General features: G+C 41.8%; 2 protein-coding genes across 9 annotated transcripts; one reads left to right on the forward strand and one right to left on the reverse strand.

Annotated features, from left to right (window-relative positions):
* Positions 1-1,519: 1,519 nt before the first annotated feature.
* On the forward strand, positions 1,520-12,667 carry mmp23ba (matrix metallopeptidase 23ba). The gene is made up of 8 exons (XM_003455324.5): positions 1,520-2,043; positions 5,313-5,449; positions 6,156-6,295; positions 6,719-6,886; positions 6,960-7,124; positions 7,973-8,083; positions 10,522-10,648; positions 10,760-12,667. The coding sequence occupies exons 1-8, from the start codon at positions 1,900-1,902 to the stop codon at positions 10,932-10,934; spliced, it is 1,167 nt and encodes a 388-aa protein (XP_003455372.1). The 5' UTR covers positions 1,520-1,899; the 3' UTR covers positions 10,935-12,667.
* Positions 12,194-25,381, reverse strand: cdk11b (cyclin dependent kinase 11B). Of its 8 annotated transcripts, none has more exons than XM_013277650.3 (20): positions 25,324-25,381; positions 24,394-24,524; positions 23,934-24,073; positions 23,167-23,294; positions 22,936-23,077; positions 22,434-22,570; positions 22,079-22,204; positions 21,877-21,975; positions 21,498-21,632; positions 21,349-21,423; positions 20,064-20,299; positions 19,858-19,948; positions 19,641-19,762; positions 19,439-19,544; positions 17,588-17,709; positions 16,881-16,988; positions 16,416-16,532; positions 15,885-16,033; positions 13,381-13,570; positions 12,194-12,825 (listed from the first exon to the last, which is right to left on the reverse strand). In XM_013277650.3, the coding sequence occupies exons 2-20, from the start codon at positions 24,502-24,504 to the stop codon at positions 12,733-12,735; spliced, it is 2,427 nt and encodes an 808-aa protein (XP_013133104.1). In that variant the 5' UTR covers positions 24,505-24,524; positions 25,324-25,381; the 3' UTR covers positions 12,194-12,732. The 8 variants fall into 8 exon arrangements, with proteins under 8 accessions (XP_013133104.1, XP_005459888.1, XP_005459890.1 ...); XM_005459831.4 differs by having other exon boundaries at positions 22,434-22,609; XM_005459833.4 differs by having other exon boundaries at positions 22,936-23,080.
* Positions 25,382-25,475: the final 94 nt, after the last annotated feature.

The raw sequence follows: 25,475 nt of genomic DNA on the forward strand, positions 1-25,475 counted from the left end.
AAAGTCACGTGTTTTGTGTTTTGTGAAGATTTTTGGGAATCAACTGTGCTGAGTCTGGCTGAAAAAGGAAGAACAGACAATATTTCTGTAAGTTCTGCTGATAAACCAGGAAGACTTCCAATTTGGGGTGGGGAAAAAAGTGGGTTTTGGACTTTTTGAATTAAAAAAAAAATCTCAGTGATGAACATCCTGGTTTCTTTGGATGACAAGGACAAGCACTACACGTGCCGGAACATTTTGTTGTTAACTTCCCCCAAGGGTGTACTAGAAAAAACTATATCTGCAGTTTTTTTCTGCTTTGGTGCTTAACAAAGGGGAATCAGCAGAAGTTGCTAATGAGCAGAGAGAGAAACGAAGCAGCAGTGAGGTCGACCGGACAGTAACAGAGTAACACTATTCTGAAGCAAGGTGTGAAAGGTTCAAACAAACAGATGCCTCCTTAAAACTGGACACAAATAAACCCCCAATGCAGAGAGGCCTGATACGAATTCAGTCTAGCAAGCACATTTTTTTCTTTTCTAAAAAACATAAACGTGTTAAGTGAAGAACTTGCAGATGGCCTCTTGAAACTGTGCCTTCCAGAGATTTTAAGATTGCAGTAGTTTTGTTTGTACTTGTCCTCACGGATTTGGTTTCTTTGCATGACAAGGACAAGCACGACGTGTGCCTGGACATTTTGTTGCCTGCCCCAGCCCTCCATCTTGGAAAAAAGGTCACACTTTTTGGAGAAAGTGTGAGGAAAAACTGCTGTTGCATGATAGGGCTCTCTCCTCTCTGAGTCCAGGGACACAGTTTTGTCTGAGGCCAAAGGTCTAGAGTATTCAGTTGATGTCCCTGCAGCTAGCTGGACTGATTGCATGTTAACAGACTAGACAAGCACAAACCAGAACCATAAAGGGTGCTAGCTGCCTGTGTCACTGTGCCCAGCTTTGGACAGTATCTGGAGGTGGATAGTACAGAGGAGGGTGGCTTAGTTAACCCACTTCCTGTGTCTCCCTCACAAAAGCTCAACTCTTCCATCCAAGCACTGCAGATTCTCCACATCCCAGCTGGACAACGTTTATCAGGCTCAGATGGGCACTGCCCTGCCATACTGAACTTGAAGGATAGAAACAAAATATTGATCCTATCGCACTAGTATCGATCCAGTACCAATAGCAGGTTGGTATTATCGATATTTGTATGAACACCTCAAATGTACACGCACGACTGGATCCCAGTGTCACCCCTGGAGCTGGAAAGCTACAAGCAAAATCTATTATCTGTGGTACATTCATTGTTCATAACATACTCTTCTTCCTGGACATGTAAGCTGTAAAACTTTTTTAAAATAAACACTTAAAACTGTCTCATATAGAGTAATTTAAACAAAACAGCCGACTAAATAAAGCCCTGTTTTTATTCTGACCTAAAAAATGTCTGCCACGCTGTAAGGAGGAGAAGACTAAACTCAGTAGCGTTACATAAACGTGCAAAAAATAATCGTGTCCAAAAAAAAAAAAAAAAAAAAAAAAATCAGCCCATGACTCTGCTTTAGCTGCATCTCCTGCGGTTGCAACAAGTGGTTTGACGGACGGCGCGCGTTTGGTTTTCATTAGGTCGTCTCGACACTGACCCCCTGCCCCGTCTACAGTAACGTGAAACCAGCCCGCTGGCAGGCGCGCTGTGCGGAAGAGAGGCGAGCAGAGCTGATGCAGTCTGCACTGCTTTCACAACCCGGTCGGTCCGCGGGGCTGGACTGCGCTGCCTGCTGCGCACAGCGACCACAAGCTCCCCAAGCACTGACCCACCAGCAGCGATGCGTGCTATGGCCACGCAGTAGCATTCACTGGAATAGATGGTGAAGCAGTCTTTTGCAGAAGGGATTCTTCTTGTTTTTGTCTCCCCTGGAGGTGCGCTATGGCAGTCATGGTGAGCTGTCAGAGTGGCAGAAGTTTACGAAACGGCGACTGGGGCTTCGCTCCTCTGCTGGCTGCTGTGCTGCTCAGCTTTCTGCTTGCAGGGATGCAGCAGACCACAGCGTTTCCCACCTGGAGGTTAGAGGTATGCTGTGACCACTTTTTCCTTGCAGCTGTGGAGTCCGACACATAGTGCTTATGAAGTTATTAAGATGCTGTTTGCCATTTGAAGTCACATAACGCCAAACTCCATTCAGAATTCTGCTCCATTTGCAAAACTGTTTATGTAACAGGAGACTACATACGAGGGTAGAAAAGTAAGGCTTATTTAAAGTTCATGGTGAAAGTGGCAGTACTGGTGAACCCAGCAATGAAACGCTGTTTTATATTGAGATAAAAGGTAAAAGCAACGCACCATATATTTACCACAAATCCACAAAGGTTAACATCTGCTTTATTATTAGTTGTGCTGGCTGTGCCCACATGACAATCAGCAAAACAGAGCAGCAGGTATCAGGAAAATACCGGATCATTTAGGAACGATGCACATCATTTTTCTTTCACTGTTACATTATGCAAGAATCCGTGCAATTTCAAGCCATTCGTCTGGTTTCTTCAAATATATTTTTAGCTGGAAATCCTCACATGAAATCAGTGAGTGATGGTAATAGGCATCAGATTCAATTATGTGAAGTTAGATGAATGCTGCTATTAGGTTATGTCTATGGAATGGGTCCCTGTGCAGTAATATCTTCAGCGAACTGGATAAATGTGTTTCTCCACACATTTCACTCCGTGCCACCCACCCGCTGTGATATAGAGCCGAGGGATCGCTTTATGTCACTGCCTTTGCCACACGCTCTCATTATGTGTCAGTCAAGAAGCCCGCTGGTGGGGATTACACAACTCCATGAAGTTAAGTAACAGAACAACCAAAGAGCATTTCTCATTGATTTATACTGAAATTAATGGGCAATTATCCACTGTAACATACGGAGTATTTCTATATTACTAAATGAGATTAACAATATTTGTTTTGACAAAGTTCAGCCTCACTCTGTTTCATTTTAACATGAATATGTGCGTGCTGACAAAAAATGCGACAGACAGTCTGTGTTTTGATTTGTGTACAGAAAATCGTTTTTGTTGACTAGAACCCTCAAAGTTTCTGAGACTTCAGATGAAAATCATAATCCCTTGTTTAGCAATTTCTGGAAATGAGGTTAAACTCTTCCAGACTCCCCAAACGATCCCTGTGGGATTTGTCCTCAGATGTTTCGCCCTCTGTCAGCTCTCACCGCCGCATGCGCAGTAACAACAGGTAGGACAGCTTGATAGGTAGGACGTTTTGTCAGAACACCGGCTCTGAGGTTTAGTCTAGAGGTCTCGTGGGTTTGCGGTTCATCTTTATTTGTGCCAAACACGCGAGATGAGCTTTGTGGTGAATATAACAAGACGTGACACATTAAGAAACGCGCTGGCTTTAACACCTCATAAGTCACTGAACGCATGACTCCAGCATGTCAGCTGAGGTCGGGAAAAGCAACTTTTGTATAAAACAGTGACCTATGCCTTTAATCTGGTAGTGAAATGTTATATTTAACACCAAACCACGAGAGATCGTGAAGTTAAATAACGGTGTGGGACAGTCTGGCCACCTAAAGTACTATTTGGGAAAGGAAATGGAGGAAGTACTGCATCTGTTTGTCTTGACTGGGTGAAGCAGGAACAGGAACTGGAGGACTGGGCGTAGATTCCAAAATGAAGGGAGAGACTTTGATATTTTCTCTCCATCTTCAGTGCTTTTCCTCAGCAAGAAACTCATATTTGTAAAAGAAAATTATACTTGGACTGGGCTTTAGTGTCAGAGATATTATTTAAAAAAACAAGAGGCATGGCACTCAAAGAATGCTGGGGTTGATGTTTTACAGTAGAATCCAGCTTTATATCCAAGTGACTTCTGAAGTTTAAGGTAAATTAAAAATAGCCACAAATAACTGCTTGGAGAGATTTTGAGATGACTACCAAAATGCAAAACTTGCTCCTAGAAGGACTTTGTTAGTGCGGCCTCTCGTGTAGGACCGTACCCCTGTAAAAGCAAGGTTTTCCTCTGATTGGCTGCCCCTCACAAGCAGATGATGCAAACAGCCAATGGTTTGGGGATTCGGTGGTCACAATCGGAGCAGAGTGCCTGATATGACCATATTAACGATATCCACACTTAATGACATTATAGAGAGGCAAGAGAAGGAAAAATTGTCTGAAACTGAATGGCTCACGGGGATAACTTGTGCATAATCTGACCTCTTTATTTGAACCTATAGCCATTTTTAATCAGCGGATCCACGATTTAACAGAGGTTGTGTAATTTCTTGCCTGAAAAATCTAAATGTATCAGTATTTATGCGTGTTCTGAATGCTCGTGATAAAGAATCCCAATACTCTTAAGAATTTGTGGTGTCTTGCTCTCTGTTTTTCACTCAGACGATGATTGCAGTCACATGGAAACACTGGTTAGTTTCACACCCGAAGAGACTTGGCGAGCATGACCCATAGCCTCGTGTTGGCTGCATGTTAGACCCTGAAAGGACATTTCTAATCTTGTTGTCAGACCACAGAAGAAACACTTAGTCTGAAGCATACTGAAAACTTTCACTTGCTCCGCTCTCTGCTATAAAATCGTGTTCATCCCCTTGCATTTCACCTGACACAAGGTATTCCTGCTCATCAGTCAGGCTCTTGTAAAGAGCCAGGTATAACAGACCAAGTGGTACTTTTCAACAAAGTCAGGTTTAAGCCTATATTCGCCCAGCGCCTTCAAAAGCGTGTGCTGCGCACGTGTCTCCCAATGACTGCCAGTTGTGTACCCTCAGCAGTTTCTCTTTTTAAATGTCTGCCTCCTTAAAACCCCATTAAAGCCATCAGGCAGTGCGAGAAACATTCCTGTTGTCAAGCACGGGAACGGGCTCCTCAACTGAGAAATCGCAGCCCCTCTTCTAGTGCCGAAAAGCGGATTTATTGCTCAAACCCATTTCCATAGAAAGTTATAGATTTATTGCGAGGTGTGATCACTATTATGGAATATCTCTGCAACTCAACATCAGCCGCAGAATATTTATGAAAGCATTAAAACTCAAAGCACCCATAGGCAGCCTTTCAGAGTTATAACAGAGTCCAGACTCCAGCTGTCATCCCCCCGAAGAGATATCAGACTCAACATACTGGTGAAAAGTATCAAACTTAATGCAACTTTTTTCTTACTTCTTTCCTGAGATGGAAAGTTGAAAATATAATATTGACTAATGTGACCAGTTGAATCTCATTGAATTCTTAGGAAAGCCAAATGAGTCTTTAGGATTCAGTTACTCCTGTCACAGTGTGAGGTCATTCATTCAAAGTTTCTCTTTGTCCAAGGAAGAAGCTCACACCACTGTGCTGCTCATCGGGATCCGCAAAGAGGCCCGGTCACAAGTGCTTCACCTCTCCAGGAACAAGCGCTACACCCTCACCCCGGAGAAGCTCAAATGGGACAAGTTCAAGCTCACATACAAGTATTTATTTACAGCCTGCGATGCACAAAAGCAATACAAATTAGGCAAAGGGAGGGCGAATATTAGTGCTAAAAAGAAACCGAGATGAGAGACCGAGGCTCCAGATTTCAAACAATCGTGCACTATAACTACTGCTGATGTGGGTTAGCTGCTACATTTTCTAATCTTAAGTCACTGTTTGCACTGAACCTTGTCCACCAAAAGTTTGACAAAGCACCAAAAAGTGGTCTGAATTATCATCTGACTGTGAACACTGTAAAATAGTGAGCACATAGGGGACTCTGAAAGTCACACCACAGTTGCTTGGCTTCCAAAGAGTTGGATTGAGCTGTGTTAACTGTCAGGAGAAGATCCAGTGACTTTATTCATCCTGGAGCTGTAAAATGATCCGCTAACGGGAAGATTAGATTGAGCTAGAGGAGCTCCAAAAACCGTTGGTTGGTGGTAGACAAACATTTTTTTCTTAAATAGCCCAATTTAAGTCATTTTCACACTAGTAAAATGGATGGTATCAACAATCTATTAAGTGGCTGTCTAACTGTGATATTAGAAACTATCAGGTCTCAGTAAAACGGAGCTGTGCTTAGGAATGTGGGAATTCTTTTGTGTCTGAACAGTAGCTATTGTGTTTTGGCAGATTCCTCAGCTGTAGAGGAATGTGTTAAGGGACAACTATTAACCACACCATGCTGTTGTTTCCGAGCAGGTTGCTCTCCTTCCCTACAAACTTGATGAACGCCAGCGACACGCGTCGGGGAATCGCCAAGGCTTTTGGCATGTGGAGCGACGTCTCGCCGTTCACCTTCAGAGAGGTGCCGGCCGACCAAGAGGCAGACATCAAGATCGGTGGGTGCATCTCTCCCTCGAAAGATGTTCCTTGGTTGGTTCTCAGTGCCAGACTTTTCTGTTTCTCTGTGCTGTCATTGCCGAAATTTCTTTGCCTCATTAAATCGCAGCAGTGCAACGATATTACCAAGCTTATATTCAACACGTTTCATAATTCTTAATGAAAAAAAAATGTCTAACAACTTCCAGACATATCAGCTCATGGCAAAAGTCCCTAAATTCTGCTTTATCTGCCCCCTTTGGGTGCAAACTCCAGTCCTGCATAAATTCTCAGAGTGAATGAGAGGAATGGTTGTCATCCTCTGGGTTTGTCGTTTGTGATCCATCATCTCCCCACTGCAGTCTCCACGGAGCAGGAATAATGGAGGGAGGGCTTCCCTCCTTGGCTCTGAGCTATTTCTCTCTGTTTCTCTGTTTTGGCAGGCTTCTATCCCGTCAACCACACAGACTGTTGGCAGTCCCACTTGCACCATTGTTTCGATGGCATCACAGGAGAACTGGCTCACGCGTTCTTCCCACCAACAGGCGAAATCCACTTTGACGACCACGAATATTGGATTCTGGGAAACATGCGCTTCAGCTGGAAGAAAGGCACGCATCTTTATTGTGTTTGCTGAAACTTTTAATATTTCATGCGTGAAGTAATGAGCTGTCTCTGTTGCAGGGGTTTGGCTGACGGATCTCGTCCATGTGGCGGCTCACGAAATCGGTCACGTCCTGGGACTCATGCACTCCATGGATCCCAAAGCTTTGATGCACCTGAATGCAACTCTGACAGGGCGCAAGCTTATCACACAGGATGAGGTGTGGGGTTTGCACCGGCTCTACGGTTTGTTCACAGTCCTTATGTTTTGAACTTCTCTCATACAAACATTAAAGGTCTTCTTTTTGTACTTTCATAACACATCTGAGGATTTTGGGGGACTTATGTTGTCTAGATGACACATTGAAAGGCATCCCAAAGCCTCTTGATTGAATGAATGAGGCCCATAAAGAGCTGGGATCAAGACACATGATGAGGCTGATGACACGTATGGCAGCATCAGGAACGAAAATGCGCACTGAGTGTCGAGTAGTATTTCACAGGGGCAGAAAACTGACGGTGCATCTGGGAAGCCTCTCAACAGCCTGACAGAAGAACCTGCAGGAGAATTCATTCCCTCGGGCAGTTTGACAGGTTCAAGAATTCCATAACGTTGTTGTTAAACATGGCCGAAGGAAAACAAGATTGATGCTGCCGCTGTCAGATGAGATGACAAATTGGCTCTAGACTCCAACTGGCCTTCAAACTGCATATGTCCTGTAAAGGAAGCTGTCCAACATCCCACTGGGATGATTTAAGGAATTGCATGAATCGAACGCTTTCTCAGAATGTAGACGCAATTAGACGCATCTAGATATACCTGTAAAGATCCATCAGTGGCGCACTTCTGATCAAAACCAATCAAAATGTAGAGCACAATGTTTGCGTTTGATAACTGAAAGCGAAACATTAATGAATACTGTACAAACTACTCACGAGTGGTCATTAGCGTGTATAGTGAGTCATTTTCACTGGCACATAAAGCAGATCGTGTGTTTGTGTTTGGAGGGTTGGGGGTGTTCCAATTCTTCTGCCTGACTAAGAGCTGCCATCTGACCCTCCTCCTCACTTCATCTCTCCCCCCCCTCCTCCAGGATGTTTGGATCGTCTATTTATCTGTCCGGCCTGGGCTCGGAAAGGCTACTGCGAGAGCAAGCGCAGACTGATGCAGAAGCACTGCCCCTCCAGCTGTGATTTCTGTTACGGTAAGAAGCAGCAGTGGCAACGGCAGCAGCAGTCCAGGGGGAAGGAAAAAAAAAAAAAAAAGAAGACAGAGAAAGTTTTCTCTCAATTGAGCAGCACAAGGAGCTGCTGTGAACCGTTTGCCAATGGAGCAACGGGAGCCAACAGGTCCAGCCATGCAGAGCTGCGCTGGAGGTTTTCAAGGGTCTGATTTGTAGGGAGATTACACTTGGCGCTGGGAGAGTCTGTGTTTTATTTCTGGAGAGTGGCAGCGTTTCAGAACGCTCACACAGCAGGGCCGCTACCTGCCGACTGCTCTCTCGCTGAGGGCTGCTTTACACAAGTGTTACTCATCAGACAACTGCCTCTGTAGGTTTATTGTGGGATGCTGTGGTGCTGAGATCTGCTGTTTTTTTTTTGCACAACAAGAAGTGGCTCAGTTTTAACTATCACAGCCCCACATACTGTGGCTTTCTGAGATTTTTTTTGCCAGCAACAGGGGGACAGTGTGGAGAGAGGCAAGAGGATACGATTCCTGGCTCACAGTAATCTGTTCCTCATTGCTGATTGGGAGACGTTGTACGGCTGTGGAAAATTCCTGAGTGACTCCAAACCGCTGGAATTTCAGACTGTGGCTTGAGGGTTAGAGACACACAAGGTCAATTTGGATTTTTGCAGCATTAACGAGAGCGACTGTTTTTTAGGCAGACTCTGAGTTGATCACGAGGCGGCCTGTTGCGCTTGTCACCAGATGGGAGAGATTACACTGATAACACAGGCACACCGCCAGCAGGTTAGGAGCATGGATGCCTGACGTGATAAGGCTGCTATCAATGGTTTTGACAGTAATCAGCATTTTGGCGAGGTATTTGTGAAAGCATGGGCTTTTCTGGGATTTAAAAACAAAACAAAACATGGGAATCGCACGGGGGCTGAAATGAAGAAATGTATATATTTGGTGAAAATATAAATAAACAGAGTGAAGAAACCTGGCGTTTAAAACACTGATAAAAATCTCTCATGTGCAGCCCAGCGCCCAGACAGAGATGTATTTTATCAAAAGTCTGCGTGGTGCCCACACAGAATATCTTTAAAGTACTAAAGGAAAAGGACTCATCAGGCAGAAACATGCATTCACTCATCTGTGCTTCTCTTTAATGTTGCTGCTAGAGAGGATATTATTTCCTTATGTACTCTCGGGTAGTTTTACCTACAATAATTCTACATTATTACAGCATTTCAGCAGATTAAAAGAAAAATAACTAATAAGTAACTAAACCTTAAAAAATATGGAATACAAATGACACTATGTGCATCCAAAATATAGTGGAATTAAAGCAGAAAGCAGGATAACTTAATTTCTTTATTTTTTGCTTCCAATAAACCAGACTTTCTTGTACTTTTTCTTTAAGTTCTCTTGATGAATGGTTCTCCAGGCTTTCTGAAGATTTTTCACAGCTTCTTTTTGGACATTGGCTGCTTTTTCACTCATTTGATTGTTTGTTAAGTCTCTTAAGACCGACCTATCAATCATTCAATCATAAAAAGGTGCTTAACTCAGGGGATGAATCAGTGTTATGTCTACACGTAACAGACGATTTTAGAATTACTGCCAGTATGTAAAAAAAAATGCATCATCTTTTCCATTTCTTTAGTTGAATCTATGAAAAATACCAAAGATAACAGAGTTTGACAGGCATGGAATCGTATTTTTGCACCAACAAGATGATTCCCAAAGAGCTATTAGACAAAAACTTGGCATATCTCGGACCTCGACATTATTGAAGCAGTGTGGGATCATCTTGACAGAAAACGGAACAAAAGGCAGCCAAAATCCAAAGAAGAGCTTTGAATGCCCTTCAAGAACCCTGGAGAACTATTCCTGATGACTACTTAAAGAAATGACAAGAGAGTTCAGGCTGTGTGGAAGAATAAAGGTGGTCATACCAATAATGACTTTCAAGCTCACTAGAATTGCACACAAACTCTGTTTTTGCCGTATATACTGTATTTCCATGTATGATTGCATAATTTCAATAAACTGTTGCACCTAGTTCACATTTTCCTTTCAGGCACTGCAGTGTGAGGAAAGGCTGTGACAGCTGGAGACAGTGAAAGAAACTGAGGTTTATGGTTATCACAAATCTTTTAGTTCCTCTTTGATCACGGGTGGGAAACATTTATTTCATACAGCCACACTGACTAAGTTAGATAAAGTCAGCCAAGAGCCACACACCGGCTATATGAATAGAAACACAGCTACAGGTTAGAGTGATTAAATTACTAATATTCAACCCAAACATTATATTATCGTTTAAATTAGCCCACATCTTGCAAGTTGTCACACTGCACGTGTGTATCTTAGATGATCATTTTATGGTTAAGAACACCAAGTTATGACCTTTGCATTTCTTGTTGTGGTGCACCAGCTCACCAGTGTTTCCTTTTCTATCCTCTTCAGAATTCCCTTTCCCCACCGTAGCTCCCACCCCGGCTCCCCCAAGGACCAAACACAAGCTGGTGGTTGAGGGCAAGAAGCTGACATTTCGTTGCGGGAAGAAAATAGCATCAAAGAAAGGCAAAGTACAGTGAGTGGCACTCTCTCTCTCTTGCCAATATGTTATGAGTTTACCTGGCTACAGTGATGCTACAGTATGCAGTTGCTGAGCGCCGTCTCTAACGTACGACTCCTGTTTCAGCTGGTACAAGGACGGGGAGCTGCTGGAGTTCTCTCACCCGAACTACATCTCACTGAAAGACGACCACATTACTATAGTGGCCAACGCCATCAACGAAGGCACGTACACCTGCATCGTTAAGAAGAAGAACAAAATTCTCACTAACTACTCGTGGAGGGTACGCGTGCGCTTCTGAAGCAGAACAGCCCGGCTCCTCTGCACACTGAACAGGACATATTCACACAGATGGTCACCAGGAGACCTCACTCACTAGGGCACATACTAGTATTTTTTGTTTTGTTTTTTAAACGTCCTTCCTGTATCCACGTAAAATTGTCGACTGTCTTTGGTTAAATGCGTTTACATCTGTGCAAAGAATAAATGCTCTGTGACAGATATTTTTTACATTTTTTTTGTGGAAAACACTACCTGACTGTAAAAAGCTGTTTGTGGCAGATGCTGTGGTTTGCATTTTATTTGGTGATGAAAGTTCTGTGCAGCTCTCATCAGCTGTTCGGGACGATGACGTCAGTCTGGATTCATCAAGCCTGGACTTCTTCAAAGCTCTTTCAGCTAAGGCAGCTGAAGGAGTCCAAGGCCACCCACGGGATTCCTCTGAAAAATAGGGACTAATTAGTTGCACAGAAACCCAGAAGATATTAGTACTGTTGGGAGAACTCACCATAGCCTTCTACAAAATGTCCCAAATGTCTCTTTTTTTTTTAATGGACCTGAAAAACTTACAGAAGCCCTTGCTTTAGATGCATGCCATTCAAATAATTTACACACTGACCCAAGTAAGCTACTAAAGCCAGAATAAACAATGTTGTCTACAGCCTTTGGAACCATTCGGACCTTAAACCGCATATGGAACACCTCAGACGTCTAGCTTACTTTACTAGTCGCACGCTGAGGCCAAGAGTCTGCCTCCAGGGACTGAGCAGTCAGTTCCACTCGCAGCTCTCTGTCCAAGCTTATTCAACACATCAGGTGTAATAATCTGCAGAAAGGGCTACAGTGGGTCCAGGGGATAGATAAAATTGATTAATGAATATTTCCATTTAGTGCTGGCTCTGCGAGCCCCAGGACAGGAGGGGCCTTTTTTTCAGTACCTGTTCCAGTCGTGCAGGGACCCAAGCTGCACTATTTATTTTTCTTTGGCTTAAAATCAAAGAATTTATTGGTTTAATTCTGAAGTCAGAGTCATTTAAAAACAAAAGCAAAGCAAGCCGGGGCCTCTTTTTTTTCCCCCCTGAAAGAACAAAGTACTGAGACAAAGTGTGCAGCACAAGGAATGACATCACTTTTGGACGGCAGCTACCAAGCTGGTTTGAAGGCTGGATTTCTTTTAGGCTCAACTTCCCTTCGTTTTTTTTCCCCTCCTTTGGCAGTGTGCAGTTGTGTTTGCATAGCTTGGACAGAGTTTATAAATATAGGAAAAAAGGCAGACAAAACAAAGTTTCAAACTTTATTTCTAGCAAAAACATCAGTTCCCTGTCATCAGGAGAGCTGACATTCCCATTTAAATTTTAACATTATGCTGGATGGAACACACAGCAAATGCTGCATCATTATACAGTAGCTCAGGCAGCCAGGAAATACCAACCATTTATAAAACCTGGTCCTCTCTCATGAAATATAAAAGGGAAAATAAAAGTCAAACATGAGAGCAACACTTTTGAATAGATTTATGGTTGTTTCTCCTCTTTAAGACCTACAATGGTCACATTTCAGTTAGTTAAATGGCTTAATAAAAAAAACACAAAAAACAAACAAACAGGAAGAGTGGAAATTCAACAGGTTTGAGCCATCAGTCTTGCTGTGAGACAGTCTTGACTATGTGGTAACAGTTGTAAATGATCAGATACTGATCTGCTCTAAAGCTGTAAACCAGTGATACCATCCGGTTCCAAACAAAAAACAAAACAAGAAGTCCACGAGTCTTTGCTGGATCTTTTTCTGTTTTCCAGCTGGGCGTCCTGAAGGCTTGAGGCTCAGAACTTGAGGCTGAATCCTGGGCCGACTGCAGATGCCCCCTGATAGCTGGTTGTCAGGTGGAAGCCAGTATCTCTCAGGTCATCATCGCCCTACAGAGACAATGGAAACATTCATAACTTGTGGCATTAACAAAAACTTCAGCTCATCATACATTTGAAATCTTGCACTTCTTACATGCTTATTACAAAACTGACCAATATTATTTTATTAGTCTAGTTACATTGGAAACCCCTAAACTGAATTTAATGAGGGATCTGATTACAACTAACAGTTTTTATTAAGACTATTATTATTAACACTCCAAATACTTAATCACAAGCTCCAGCACACTTTTTTTTTTTCACCCTGACAAGAAGAAAAGTGAGACAAAAATACACTTGTCATGGTCTAATTGGCGTGTAAGGCAGCAAATACCAACACTTAATTCCACTGAAAAATCTCAGTAGTGGCCCTAAGCTGCTGGGTGAGCCGGACCACTGCTGAAAACATTAGGAACTAAAAAGTGCTCATCATGGAAAACACAAGGAGGAAATACGCGGACACAAAGCAGAAGCCTGTAGGTCTGTAATCTATTTAACACAGGCAGCGTTCAGAAAGCCTGGTAGCTGTGTGTAATGGAGAAAAGTGAGGCCTAATGCTCTTACCAGGTGACTGTAGCCCAGGCCTCCCTCGGGTGGACGAGGACTGGTGCCTCGCTTCACCCTCTGCTGCTCGCTCTTAGCCGGCCAGGTGGGGAACATCGAGGAGTCAATGGGGAGAGGCGACTCCCTGAAGTACTCGTGTTTGAGAGCCTCATCTGAAGAAATCCTCTTACTGGGGCAGTATGTGAGGAACCTGGAAAACAATCAGTAATAATTATTAACTGTTATGTTTTCGCAGCGTTTCATCACAGATGCCAAACTACCTCGGAGAACTCAGGCTTCTTGTGTGGACAAAACTGCCAGACCCCTCAGCGGCTGCTCTCACCTCAGGTTTTTTTTTTCTCTGCTATTCAAACGGGTCTGCCTTTTAGCTCAATGAAGGCCAGTTCCCCAGTTGGAAAACCAATCAGGGCTCTGTAGGTAGGATTAACCATGAAAGAGCGATTTTTCTGTGCCAAGGCCAAAAAATAGTGACAAGAAATGGCCAAGAGAATGACGCATGCATGGATGGGCTTGACGCAGCTTTACAGGTTGTTGTAAGTTAACAGCACCTAACAGCTAATTAACAGCTTCTGTGTAATCAAAGTCCTGCTGATGGTTGTGTCTGATGCGAACATCTGAAGATTACACATGTGCCAGCTGACTTTTACTTTATTGGGTCACAGTCACTGGGTAACACTGGCATATAACTGGCATCTAAATGCTTGAAAAGCTCCATTTCACTGTTTTTTTTAACTTTCGGCTCTAAATGATGTCAAAAAATTTATATTCATAATGTGGTCGTCTACAGAAGGAATGCCCACCTAATCTTCAACCCCCCCAAATAATATTAACAATGATCAGTCTGATCATTCTGCAAAGTTACTCTTACATAGTCAAAGAAACAGAACATAACAGTGTGTAACAGCCCCTGTAGTGACACAATCTGAACACAAGGTGTGGTCCAGACGCCAGGGGCCAGAGAGTTTCTGCAAACAGTCGTAATTATATATGACAGGAGCAACACAGACTCAGACTGTGTGTGAGGGGAACCCTCTGTAAGTGAGTGCAGACATTAAACATAAAAGATTTTACAAAACAAATGATCTCTAATTTAATGTGAGAGGATACCTACAGGAGGATTAATGGTTGGGATTAGACAGACACCAGGCCTATAAGACAAGAGCACTATACTAGCGACACAAGACAAAACCTGCTACTTGTGTCCAATGCACTATTTTGTTATGGAATTACAAAAATGTGCACTCTTCCTGTCCTGTAAGCTTGTTCCTTTTCTTGACTGAGGACCCAGCTGCTTTTCATTTGAGGACTACGGTCCTATTTATGCACGAGACACCAGGTAATGGAAACTCATTATCTAACAGGATAGAAACGGACAGAAAAACGGACAGTATTCTGACTCTCTAGGAGGATTAAAATCGGGATCTCTTAACTACTACATGTTGAAATGGTAAACGTATAACAGATTAAAGAGTTGTGAACTGAAACCTCCTTCAGTTGGACACTGAATCTGGGTCTTCAAATGCTTTCACACACAGGGGAGGTGTGATACAGCAAACAACAAAAAACACATTGCTCTGCAATGTCAACCTGCCAGATACATCTCCAAAGTTCTGCTGCTCAGTTGTGAAGCTTTTCTAACAGCACTTCCCTATGTGCTGTACACTGACAGCTGAAGTTTCAGCCATTTCGGACATGAACCAAATTTCCACCAAACTGTGGTTCCTCATGCAGCAGCACAGCGAACATGTTACCATCCTCTGCAGCTGGGAGCTAGCTGCCCAGCATGGTTTTGTCATTTACAGGTGTAGAGAGATGTTTCTGTGGCTGGTTAAAGATCTGAGAGGAGAGCTGAGAAGCTCATCTGCGCAGCTGCAGAACAAAGCTGATCTTTGGAATGTGAGAGAAAGAATTATGAAGCCATCACTGATTTTCCCTATTAAATGTGTGTTTTCTAAAACATTTTCCTGTACTGTGGAGCGTCACCATGGTGAGTGCGTGTGTGTGAAACGGAACAAGGGGGATGGAACTGGACTCCTGCTGGGATATATCCACTACTGCTGTCATGTTTTAAGAAAGCTTGCCAGAAGTGCACTGACTAAATAAAAAGCTGTGGAAAGAGTAACAGAATTTGACAGGGTAGAAAAGGGTTCGTCCAAGTAAGGCAATTTCCACTGCAGGAGCCGTGCTGATTGTTACCTAATACATGCTCTTCATCACTGTATACCAGTGATATGTGTTCTCTCAACACTGAAAATGTTATCAAATATTTGCACAAGTCTATGGGACTTATTCTCTACTCCTTAAAAATGGCTAATTTATCATGTATTTGACCTTTTCTTCAAATGATGTCTTTATGGTTTATAACCTCTTTAGCATTTTTGAAAACACAGAATCTACAGACACATGAAAACAGACAATTGCTGGAATACTACAACCTGACTGCACTGCAGTGAAAGGAGCTATGTTTCTTATGCAAGAGTAAAAAAAGTCTCTAAAAATCCTACTTGTTCATGAGGTCAAAGCCTTGGTCTGACAGCAGTGCTCCAAAGCGCTTTCGCAGGTTGTTGTAGGGGTACTCTGTGAAAGTCATCTTCTTCACAGCGGGCAGCTCGCTGTAGCCGGGCCAGATCTTCTCGCTGGGCGACCCTAGATCCTAGAGTCGACACAGACAAGTCAGCAGACATACTTTTTAAAAAAGTGGATACAAGAGATTCCCAGTTTGGCTGATGTGCTCATTAACTGCGGACATGGCATGTAGCCAGTCCTTGGTGCATTTTAAAACTTGAACTGATCATTGGTAACAACAACATGGGAGGCCCAAGTAACATCGCTACACATTGCTGTTATGCCTAATTTAGATAATTTAGTGAAAGGTATGACTACATCATCTGGGGTGACAGCTACCAGCAGCTCCACCCTGTGGTTCACTGCAGAACTGCACTCTGACAGAAAACCTTACAGGCAGTAAAAAGAAGAGCTTTAATATTTATACTGACAATTTCCCACCTTTTATAAGCACAAATGAAAGCGTTTACCTTGAAAATCTTGTTAATTTGGTCAATTTCAGATTTTCCAGGGAAGAGAGGCTTCTGGGTGAGAAGCTCGCCAAATATGCAGCCCACTGACCACATGTCCACAGCTGTGGAGTATTCCTGCGGAGAGAAGAACAAACACAGTGGCAGTCCACAGAAACATAAAGTAGACGGTCTGCCTGGCACGTTCCTCCTGGAGTTTATGTGAAAGTGGATGCACACTGACGGGTCGCTGGGCCTCTGCCGTCTGACGGCATAAATCATGCACTGTAAAACTCTAATAGCATTTTGTGGTATCTGGTGTGTTACAAGCCAACTGCTCAACAGATGTTGTCTTCTATTGGAGAGATATGCCTTTGTGTAAAACAATCAGTCAGGATGATGTAACCATCACTTTACTGTCTGTAGTTTCAGCTATTGTATTCAGGATTCATCAGACTCCTGCAGTGTGTGAACTTGAATTCTCACCTTGGCTCCAAGCAGCAGCTCAGGCGATCTGTACCACAGGGTAACCACCACCGGGGTGTAAGGCTTCAGGGGGGAACCATACTCCCGGGCCAAACCAAAGTCACCAATCTACAATCCAAGATGGATGGGGAGACCTTTGAAATGCTCTAGTTTGGGCTAAATAACAGTATTTCAGCATTAAAGAAGGTGTTTATATCAAAATCATCTGACCATTAAAGAAGAAATCAAATGACTGCATATCCTGGCAGCAGGGAGTCATATTCAATTTGAAAAAAAATTACACAATCGAGTGTAATTCACATTATCTACTGCCAATTTGCATAAAATTCACACCAACAAATGTCTGTAAAATTGTGTTTATTTACACATGGATCCAGTCTTCACTACACTTTGCCAGAAATTCATGCTCTAATTGAATTCTAGTAATCATGTGTTGTTTATGCAACTGTGTTCATGCTGCTAGCTTGTTGGAAAGATGGATTAATGAAGTCACCTTTTGGATTTCCTCCATTACTATGCTTTAAAAACAAATTTGAAAGATTAAAAAAATAAATAAAAAGTGAGACAGTATTTAAGAGTCAAACCAGGACTTTAAGTCCTGTCATCTAGTGACTGTTCTTAATGAAGACTACTGATAACCCAATTATCGGTATCTAAGATTACCACACAATTAGCCCCTCAGAGTTAGAACTGCTCTCCTGGTATACCTTGAGAATACCCTTGTGGCTCAGCAGCAGATTGGACGTCTTCAGATCACGGTGAAGAATCCAATTATCATGGAGGTGTCGGACTCCTCGGAGCAACTGAATCATCAGAGTCTTTACTTCTCCTGGAAGAAAATGTGGCACATTGTGCAGTTAGCTACCTTCAGAGATAAACCCAGAAGCAAAGAAACATCTACAGGGAGTGCAGAATTATTAGGCAAGTTATATTTTTGAGGAATAATTTTATTATTGAACAACAACCATGTTCTCAATGAACCCAAAAAACTCATTAATATCAAAGCTGAATGTTTTTGGAAGTAGTTTTTAGTTTGTTTTTAGTTTTAGCTATTTTAGGGGGATATCTGTGAGTGCAGGTGACTATTACTGTGCATAATTATTAGGCAACTTAACAAAAAACAAATATATACCCATTTCAATTATTTATTTTTACCAGTGAAACCAATATAACATCTCCACATTCACAAATATACATTTCTGACATTCAAAAACAAAACAAAAACAAATCAGCGACCAATATAGCCACCTTTCTTTGCAAGGACACTCAAAAGCCTGCCATCCATGGATTCTGTCAGTGTTTTGATCTGTTCACCATCAACATTGCGTGCAGCAGCAACCACAGCCTCCCAGACACTGTTCAGAGAGGTGTACCGTTTTCCCTCCTTGTAAATCTCACATTTGATGATGGACCACAGGTTCTCAATGGGGTTCAGATCAGGTGAACAAGGAGGCCATGTCATTAGTTTTTCTTCTTTTATACCCTTTCTTACCAGCCACGCTGTGGAGTACTTGGACGCGTGTGATGGAGCATTGTCCTGCATGAAAATCATGTTTTTCTTGAAGGATGCAGACTTCTTCCTGTACCACTGCTTGAAGAAGGTGTCTTCCAGAAACTGGCAGTAGGACTGGGAGTTGAGCTTGACTCCATCCTCAACCCGAAAAGGCCCCACAAGCTCATCTTTGATGATACCAGCCCAAACCAGTACTCCACCTCCACCTTGCTGGCGTCTGAGTGGGACTGGAGCTCTCTGCCCTTTACCAATCCAGCCACGGGCCCATCCATCTGGCCCATCAAGACTCACTCTCATTTCATCAGTCCATAAAACCTTAGAAAAATCAGTCTTGAGATATTTCTTGGCCCAGTCTTGACGTTTCAGCTTGTGTGTCTTGTTCAGTGGTGGTCGTCTTTCAGCCTTTCTTACCTCGGCCATGTCTCTGAGTATTGCACACCTTGTGCTTTTGGGCACTCCAGTGATGTTGCAGCTCTGAAATATGGCCAAACTGGTGGCAAGTGGCATCTTGGCAGCTGCACGCTTGACTTTTCTCAGTTCATGGGCAGTTATTTTGCGCCTTGGTTTTTCCACACGCTTCTTGCGACCCTGTTGACTATTTTGAATGAAACGCTTGATTGTTCGATGATCACGCTTCAGAAGCTTTGCAATTTTAAGACTGCTGTATCCCTCTGCAAGATATCTCACTATTTTTGACTTTTCTGAGCCTGTCAAGTCCTTCTTTTGACCCATTTTGCCAAAGGAAAGGAAGTTGCCTAATAATTATGCACACCTGATATAGGGTGTTGATGTCATTAGACCACACCCCTTCTCATTACAGAGATGCACATCACCTAATATGCTTAATTGGTAGTAGGCTTTCGAGCCTATACAGCTTGGAGTAAGACAACATGCATGAAGAGGATGATGTGGACAAAATACTCATTTGCCTAATAATTCTGCACTCCCTGTATAAGATCTTACATTCTATTGAAGTCAGAAAATCATTTTTCAATCTTTCTCTCTCTCACACACAGAAATGATTGAAGCAATGTATCCACTCTACCTGGCAGGAAGGGCTGCTTCATGGTTTCCATCAGACTCTTCAGGTCATGTTCTACATAGTTCATCACAATGTAGATCTTGTCCATATTGCTTCCAACAACTATTTCCTGATAGAAAAGGATTAGATTTATGTACAAGACATTAGTAGAAGCTGTAAATGGTGAAATGTTAATAGCCAAGTAAATATCAAAATGTTCTCTTACCCTTACTGTGACGATGTTTGGATGTTGAGCTTTGAGAATTGTATTGATTTCTCTTAAAGATGTGATGGGAAAGCCCTCCTTCTCCTTCTCCATCTTCAGCCTTTTCAGGGCAACAATCTCATCTGTGAACATGATACTATAGTCAGTGTTTTACTAAAAACAATAAACCCTGCTGAAGAGCACAAAAGTAAATAGATCAGTATCTTTCTTTTCATACCGGTCTTTTTGTCCTTGGCTCTGTACACCACGCCGTAGGTTCCCTCCTCTATGCGATTCAAACACTGAAATTCCTCAACACTGCGGCAACCCTGAACACAAAATGCAAGTCAAAATTTTAAGATAATGAAAATGGGCCAAAGATAATAACATGCATCCATAATTTGCGCTCATATGGATGATGCACAGCATTTGTGTCACCCTAACCTGAAAAGCCGGCAGATATTTGGGCAGCTCCTTCTTCAGCTCCACAGGTGAGACTGGAGGAGACTCTGGGATGTAGTTCCCTTCTGGAGTGGCTGAACGGGAATGAGTTTGAGAGTGAGGGGTGGGTTCCCCCTCCCCTGCTTCTTCTTCCTCCTCATCTTCCTCCTCCTCCTCCTCATCTTCCTCCATGTCCTCACCACTCTCTTCTGAGTCATGGTCAAAACGGGACTCTGGTACTGTGTGGTAAATGGTTACGTGTTACAAATAAGGTATGCGTTTTAAATGAATACGTGTTACAATTTAGAAACCATTTTGAAATAGTAGCTCATTTATCTGAATTCACAAATTATTACCCATAAAATACCAAATTTGACAAGAAAACGTAAATTCTTGGAATTTTCAGATGAATAAACTCCAAACAATGTGCGATTTGTATCTAAATCCTCATTCAGCAAACTTCTCAGATATGAAAGGAACATCCACAACACAGTGACACACACCTGAGGTGTGACCCATCAGCCACCAGAACATGCCTCTTTAGTGATGCTGATTAATTTTACATTTTTAGCTTGTGGCGATAATGTTGTGTAGATTGTGTTCAAGGGGAGTTTTTAATCACAAGTTTAGTCATTTATGAATGTGCTACAGAGAGTATTTATTTTGCATCATTACTAAAGCACAATAGTTTAGTTTGAGTTAAAAATGATGCCATTAAAAGATTCTTTTCTTTTTGCATGCTAATGTTCTAATTAATTTAGTGACATAAGGTCAAAACAATAAAATAAAAAAAATGTATACACATCTTCAAAACACCATCAGAAAATGTATTCTCTTAAATGTGAAAATTCTGTACATTTTTTAATGTTCTGTATGTACACTAATATTTGGCTGATAAATATTTCTAGCTATGCAGATGCCTTGATGTCATCAAGTTACCAAATTTAAAACTTGGTACAGCTAAAGTAAAGTAAAGGGCTTAATTTAAGGAATACTTTTTTTCTTTCTTGCCTGAATACTATTTCATACTATTTCTGTGTTTTGACCTTTTGGTGGTGTGACTACAGACTGTGCCTTTAAGAAACAGAGTTAGAGTCCCGGATGGGTATATTATTAACCTTCAAAAAAAAGGCTAAGAAAAAAAAAAACACTTTACTCGTCCAAATATGATTTCTACTCTCTCCATCGGCCACTGGTAAACATTTCACTTATGTTTGGTGCTTCTGAGTTGGAGAAGCACACACAGTAACTGAACAGATAAAACCACTGATATCTGAGGTTTACTCACCAGCAGGTATGTGATTTCCATTTTCCCGCTCCTGTTCAAAATCTTCCCCTGACTGCTCGTCCTCACTCACGTCTTCTGAGAGGAAGAAAGCCACTTTGATAAACATCTGATGGCACTGACAGAATCGCATGAGCCACAAATATTTGTACCTGCACTCTGCTCAGACCGCCCTGAGCCTGAAGCAGATTCCTCCTCTTCTTCCTCCTCTTCACCCTCACTCTGGCTGCTGGACTCTTCTTCATCTTCCTCCTCATCTTCCTCTTCCTCAGAAACAGACGCTGATGCTAAATGAAATGAGAAATTTTAAAGACCAGTTTAAAAATTGCAAATTAACTGCAAATCTACAGTGCCTTCCCAACATAATGAGCTGTGGTAGATATTTGTTGTCATCCTTTTCATCTGATGATGATTAGAAGTCTTACCAAGTTTGACCAATCAATGAACATTCCTATCAATATTAATCATCTGCTGTAGTGGAGTCTTTGACATCTGCTAATTGCTAAATCTGTAGGTTACAATTTAACTCACCCAGGGAGGATTCTGCAGTGCTGGTCTTCCTTTCATTATCACTGATATCCTGCAGATCAGCAAGCAGATCTTTGCTCTCAGGCTTCTCTTCCTTTGATGCTGCAGAAAAAAAGATAGTATGAGTTACATTGGAACCATAATAATCTCTTATTGGTGTCAAGAATAACCATCGACAAAAAAACAAGAAAAACTTCAAACTTACAAGCACTTTTCCGTGTTTCACTGTGATCAGACCTTTCTCTGGTAACACGTACTGGACTACGGCTGCGGTGACTTTGTTTTGGCTTGTCATCATATTCCTCAGGTAGCATCCGATGGTGAGATGGCACTTTAGATGAGAAAAATTAATTAGGTAATCAGTGATGCAGGTTTGCCTCACAGGCTGCAGGGTCTAAAAATCCCAATCCATCAAGTCACAGTTTAGCATTTTGAGACATTTGCCTACTTGCTTAAATACATTTGCTTCCCCAGTTACATGAGAATAAAATTATGACTCTTGTTCAGTGTTGAAATTACACAGCTGGGAAAGGACACCGTGTTTAGTTACACTCACTGACCTTCTCGTCGAGTCCCTCTTTCTTTGCGTCGCTCTTCAGCCCTCCTCTCCCGGTCCTTTAGCTCTCGTTGCTCTTTCTGCTGTTCCCAGAGCTTTCGGTCACGCTCCCGCTGGCGCTCGAGCTGCTCCAGTCGGTCCCTGTGATCCAAAAAAAACCCAGCAGAGTCCACTGGAGGTCTGTTTGGATAATCCAAAGTTCACTCTTGTCACTGCTTTCTTTGGTTTCTTTAAATGGACAGTAGTTAAGTGTTAACTTGAATTATTTATGTTTCACGTCTTTATTTAGTTTAAAAAGGAACATCACATTTAAAATTACAGGTTTTTTCTTAAGGATCAAACACATTAGCGCTGATAGGATTTAACATTCTGACATGCAATCAACAAAAGTTCAACAAAACCGATGTTCAAACAAGTTAGCGCTGACAATATCAAAGGAACAAAACTATCAGAAATCATCTGAACAGACATGTGATTATTTACTGCTGGCCAAAGATGGTGCTCACCTCTCTCTACGTGAATGAGCTCTGGCTTGTTCCCTTCTTTTCTGCCTCTCCCAGTCTCGCCGGGCTTTGTCCTCTTCCCAGTGACGTTTCCTGCGATCGCTTTCGCGCTCTTTTTCTTTATCTTTGAGTCGTGCATGTTTTCCTGCTGTTTAAGTAACAAATACACATGAAAAAACAGCCCTAAACATAAAAATATGTATCTGTAAAACATGTGAAGCAGAGTTTCTGAACCTCCTTCAGCAGAATGACTGCGATGACGTCTTTTATCTTTTCGCTTCTCCTCCTTTCTGTGGTGAGATTTGTCCTTCCTTGCTATTTGCTGTGGGGGCTTAATTGCTAGTGATTCGTCTTCTTCCCCTCTAAAAGAAACATAAAGAAAACATTGTGAGTTGAGTTGCACCAATTCAGAACCAATATCTGTCTGATAGTCTTATGGATCATTCCACGAAAAAAAATATAATAAATAAATCAGTTCAGAATCAGCTTTAGTATATTTAATGATATCCAGCAACATTTTACCGTCATACTGTGAATATTTTCTGAGTTGCAGGCCCTCAAAGTAAATCTAGGGGGATCAAAATTCCCATTATTTGCATCCCTTTCGCTAATTACAGACCACTTATAAGAAATAGCAGACTATTTAAAAGTCAATAATCTGCTACTATTTATATTAATCTGTACTGTATTGTGTGGTATTGTACTATATTTTGCACGTTCATAATTTCTTGCCCTGATGATGTAATTCTGCATTGCATGTTTAGTGTTTCATCTGCACTGTTGTGCTGTCCCAACTGATACAGCAAATTTGCTTTGCTGCATAATAACAAAAAAACGTGAACTGAATTAACATTATATAGCAGCTTTAAGCCCTTATAACTTTGTAATAACTTAGTGCTGCTAACCTGCTGGTTATGTATACTAATTTCCACATTTAAAAAAAAGAAGAAAAAGTCATGGGTCAGTTTACCCACTCATAATTTCCCCCAAATTCCAAGTACCTGTCCTCTGTTGAGTCTTGACGTGCATACGGTGAGTTACGAATTGTTATTTCCATTCTTTGATCCCGAAGTTCTCCTTCCTCCGGAGTGTCTCGTTTGGCTTCCCGATCATCCGCCTGTGAAGCAAGGCCCTTTGAGAACTGGCCAAGACAAGAAATCCAGAATTTGGGGTTAAAGCCTACAAGAAGTCATTGAGTACAAGAGGGCTAACATGCAAAAAAAGTCCACAACATTTTTGTATTTAGCAACTTCAACAATGTTTAGACTAAAGACTAAATTAATTAGGCTATGCTTCTTAATAAATTCTATATTCCAGTTCTAAATTAACATGTGGGTTTTAAGATAAAATACTAACATGAAAATAACCTAAGACCTAAGACATTAATTCACAAATCTGTTTGTAGCATTCTGTGTCAGCATGCATGTGTAACATAGATTGTATATTAGCTAGATACTTTACATTTTTCTGGCGTTTCGGATCTGTTTTCTCTTGTAATTCTTTTCTGCGTTTCTTCTCTAGTAAGATTTCATCAAGAGTTTTAACTTTCCAGGTGTCTTTTTCGTCCCCCATCGGCGTCTGCTCTCCACCGCCTGCTTTGCAACACAAGCACACACACAGAGTTCAGTATTGTCTGCTTAGCTTTGTTTGAATCATGCAGAATAACAGTAACTAAACAAACCACTACAGTTCATATACTTCCATGAGAGAAAGGAGGTTACCATTTGTTAGTTACTGGTTTAATTTACCATTCAATTGAATTAGGATCAAAGCTTCAGAATCGCCCCCCACCCCCCCGTCTTGTCTTTGGACAACTACTAATAAAAAACAGATTAGAGCTTTGAAATAATTTCCACTAAAGTAATGGAAAAGACAATGAAAGACTTGCGGATTTCCAAATTTAGCCGGTGGACATAACATACACTATGTGCACGCTGTTTAATGTCATCGTGCAGTGTGTCGGAGAGTTCAAGTGTTGCTCAGCCGTCAGTCATTTTTACCACTTTCATATGTCAGAGACGCCAACCAAGTGTAGTTAGACACGTACAGTTCGCCACCAAAAATAAAATACCCAATATTAAGTTTATGGGGTGGGAACACATGCCAATACATAGAACAACACAGTCGAAAAGCGACTTCTTGCTAAATCGGATGACTAAAGCGGTGGATGCTAACATGTTAGCTACTAAACGTTAGCTAGCGAAAGCTAACATGGGGAATCACTGCTAAACAACTTCAACAGCTAATAAGATGGTGCTGAAAGAAACTACTAATACTGCCAATAATGTTAATCACTCAGACACCCATAGACGTGTGCATATCTAAATTTGAAAGGATAAATGCAGTGAACTTTAAAATTATTCACCGAGCGAATGAAACGGCCAAACAAACCTGAAATATGCGCAGCGGTATTATGGCACACCGGAAGCCTCAACGCACTGGTAACGTATGTAATACTTCCGGTGTAAAACAACAAGGTCAAATATAATATAATATAATATAATATAATATAATATAATATAATATAATATAATATAATATAA

Source organism: Oreochromis niloticus, linkage group LG20, assembly GCF_001858045.2.
Source record: "Oreochromis niloticus isolate F11D_XX linkage group LG20, O_niloticus_UMD_NMBU, whole genome shotgun sequence".
NCBI lineage: Eukaryota > Metazoa > Chordata > Actinopteri > Cichliformes > Cichlidae > Oreochromis > Oreochromis niloticus.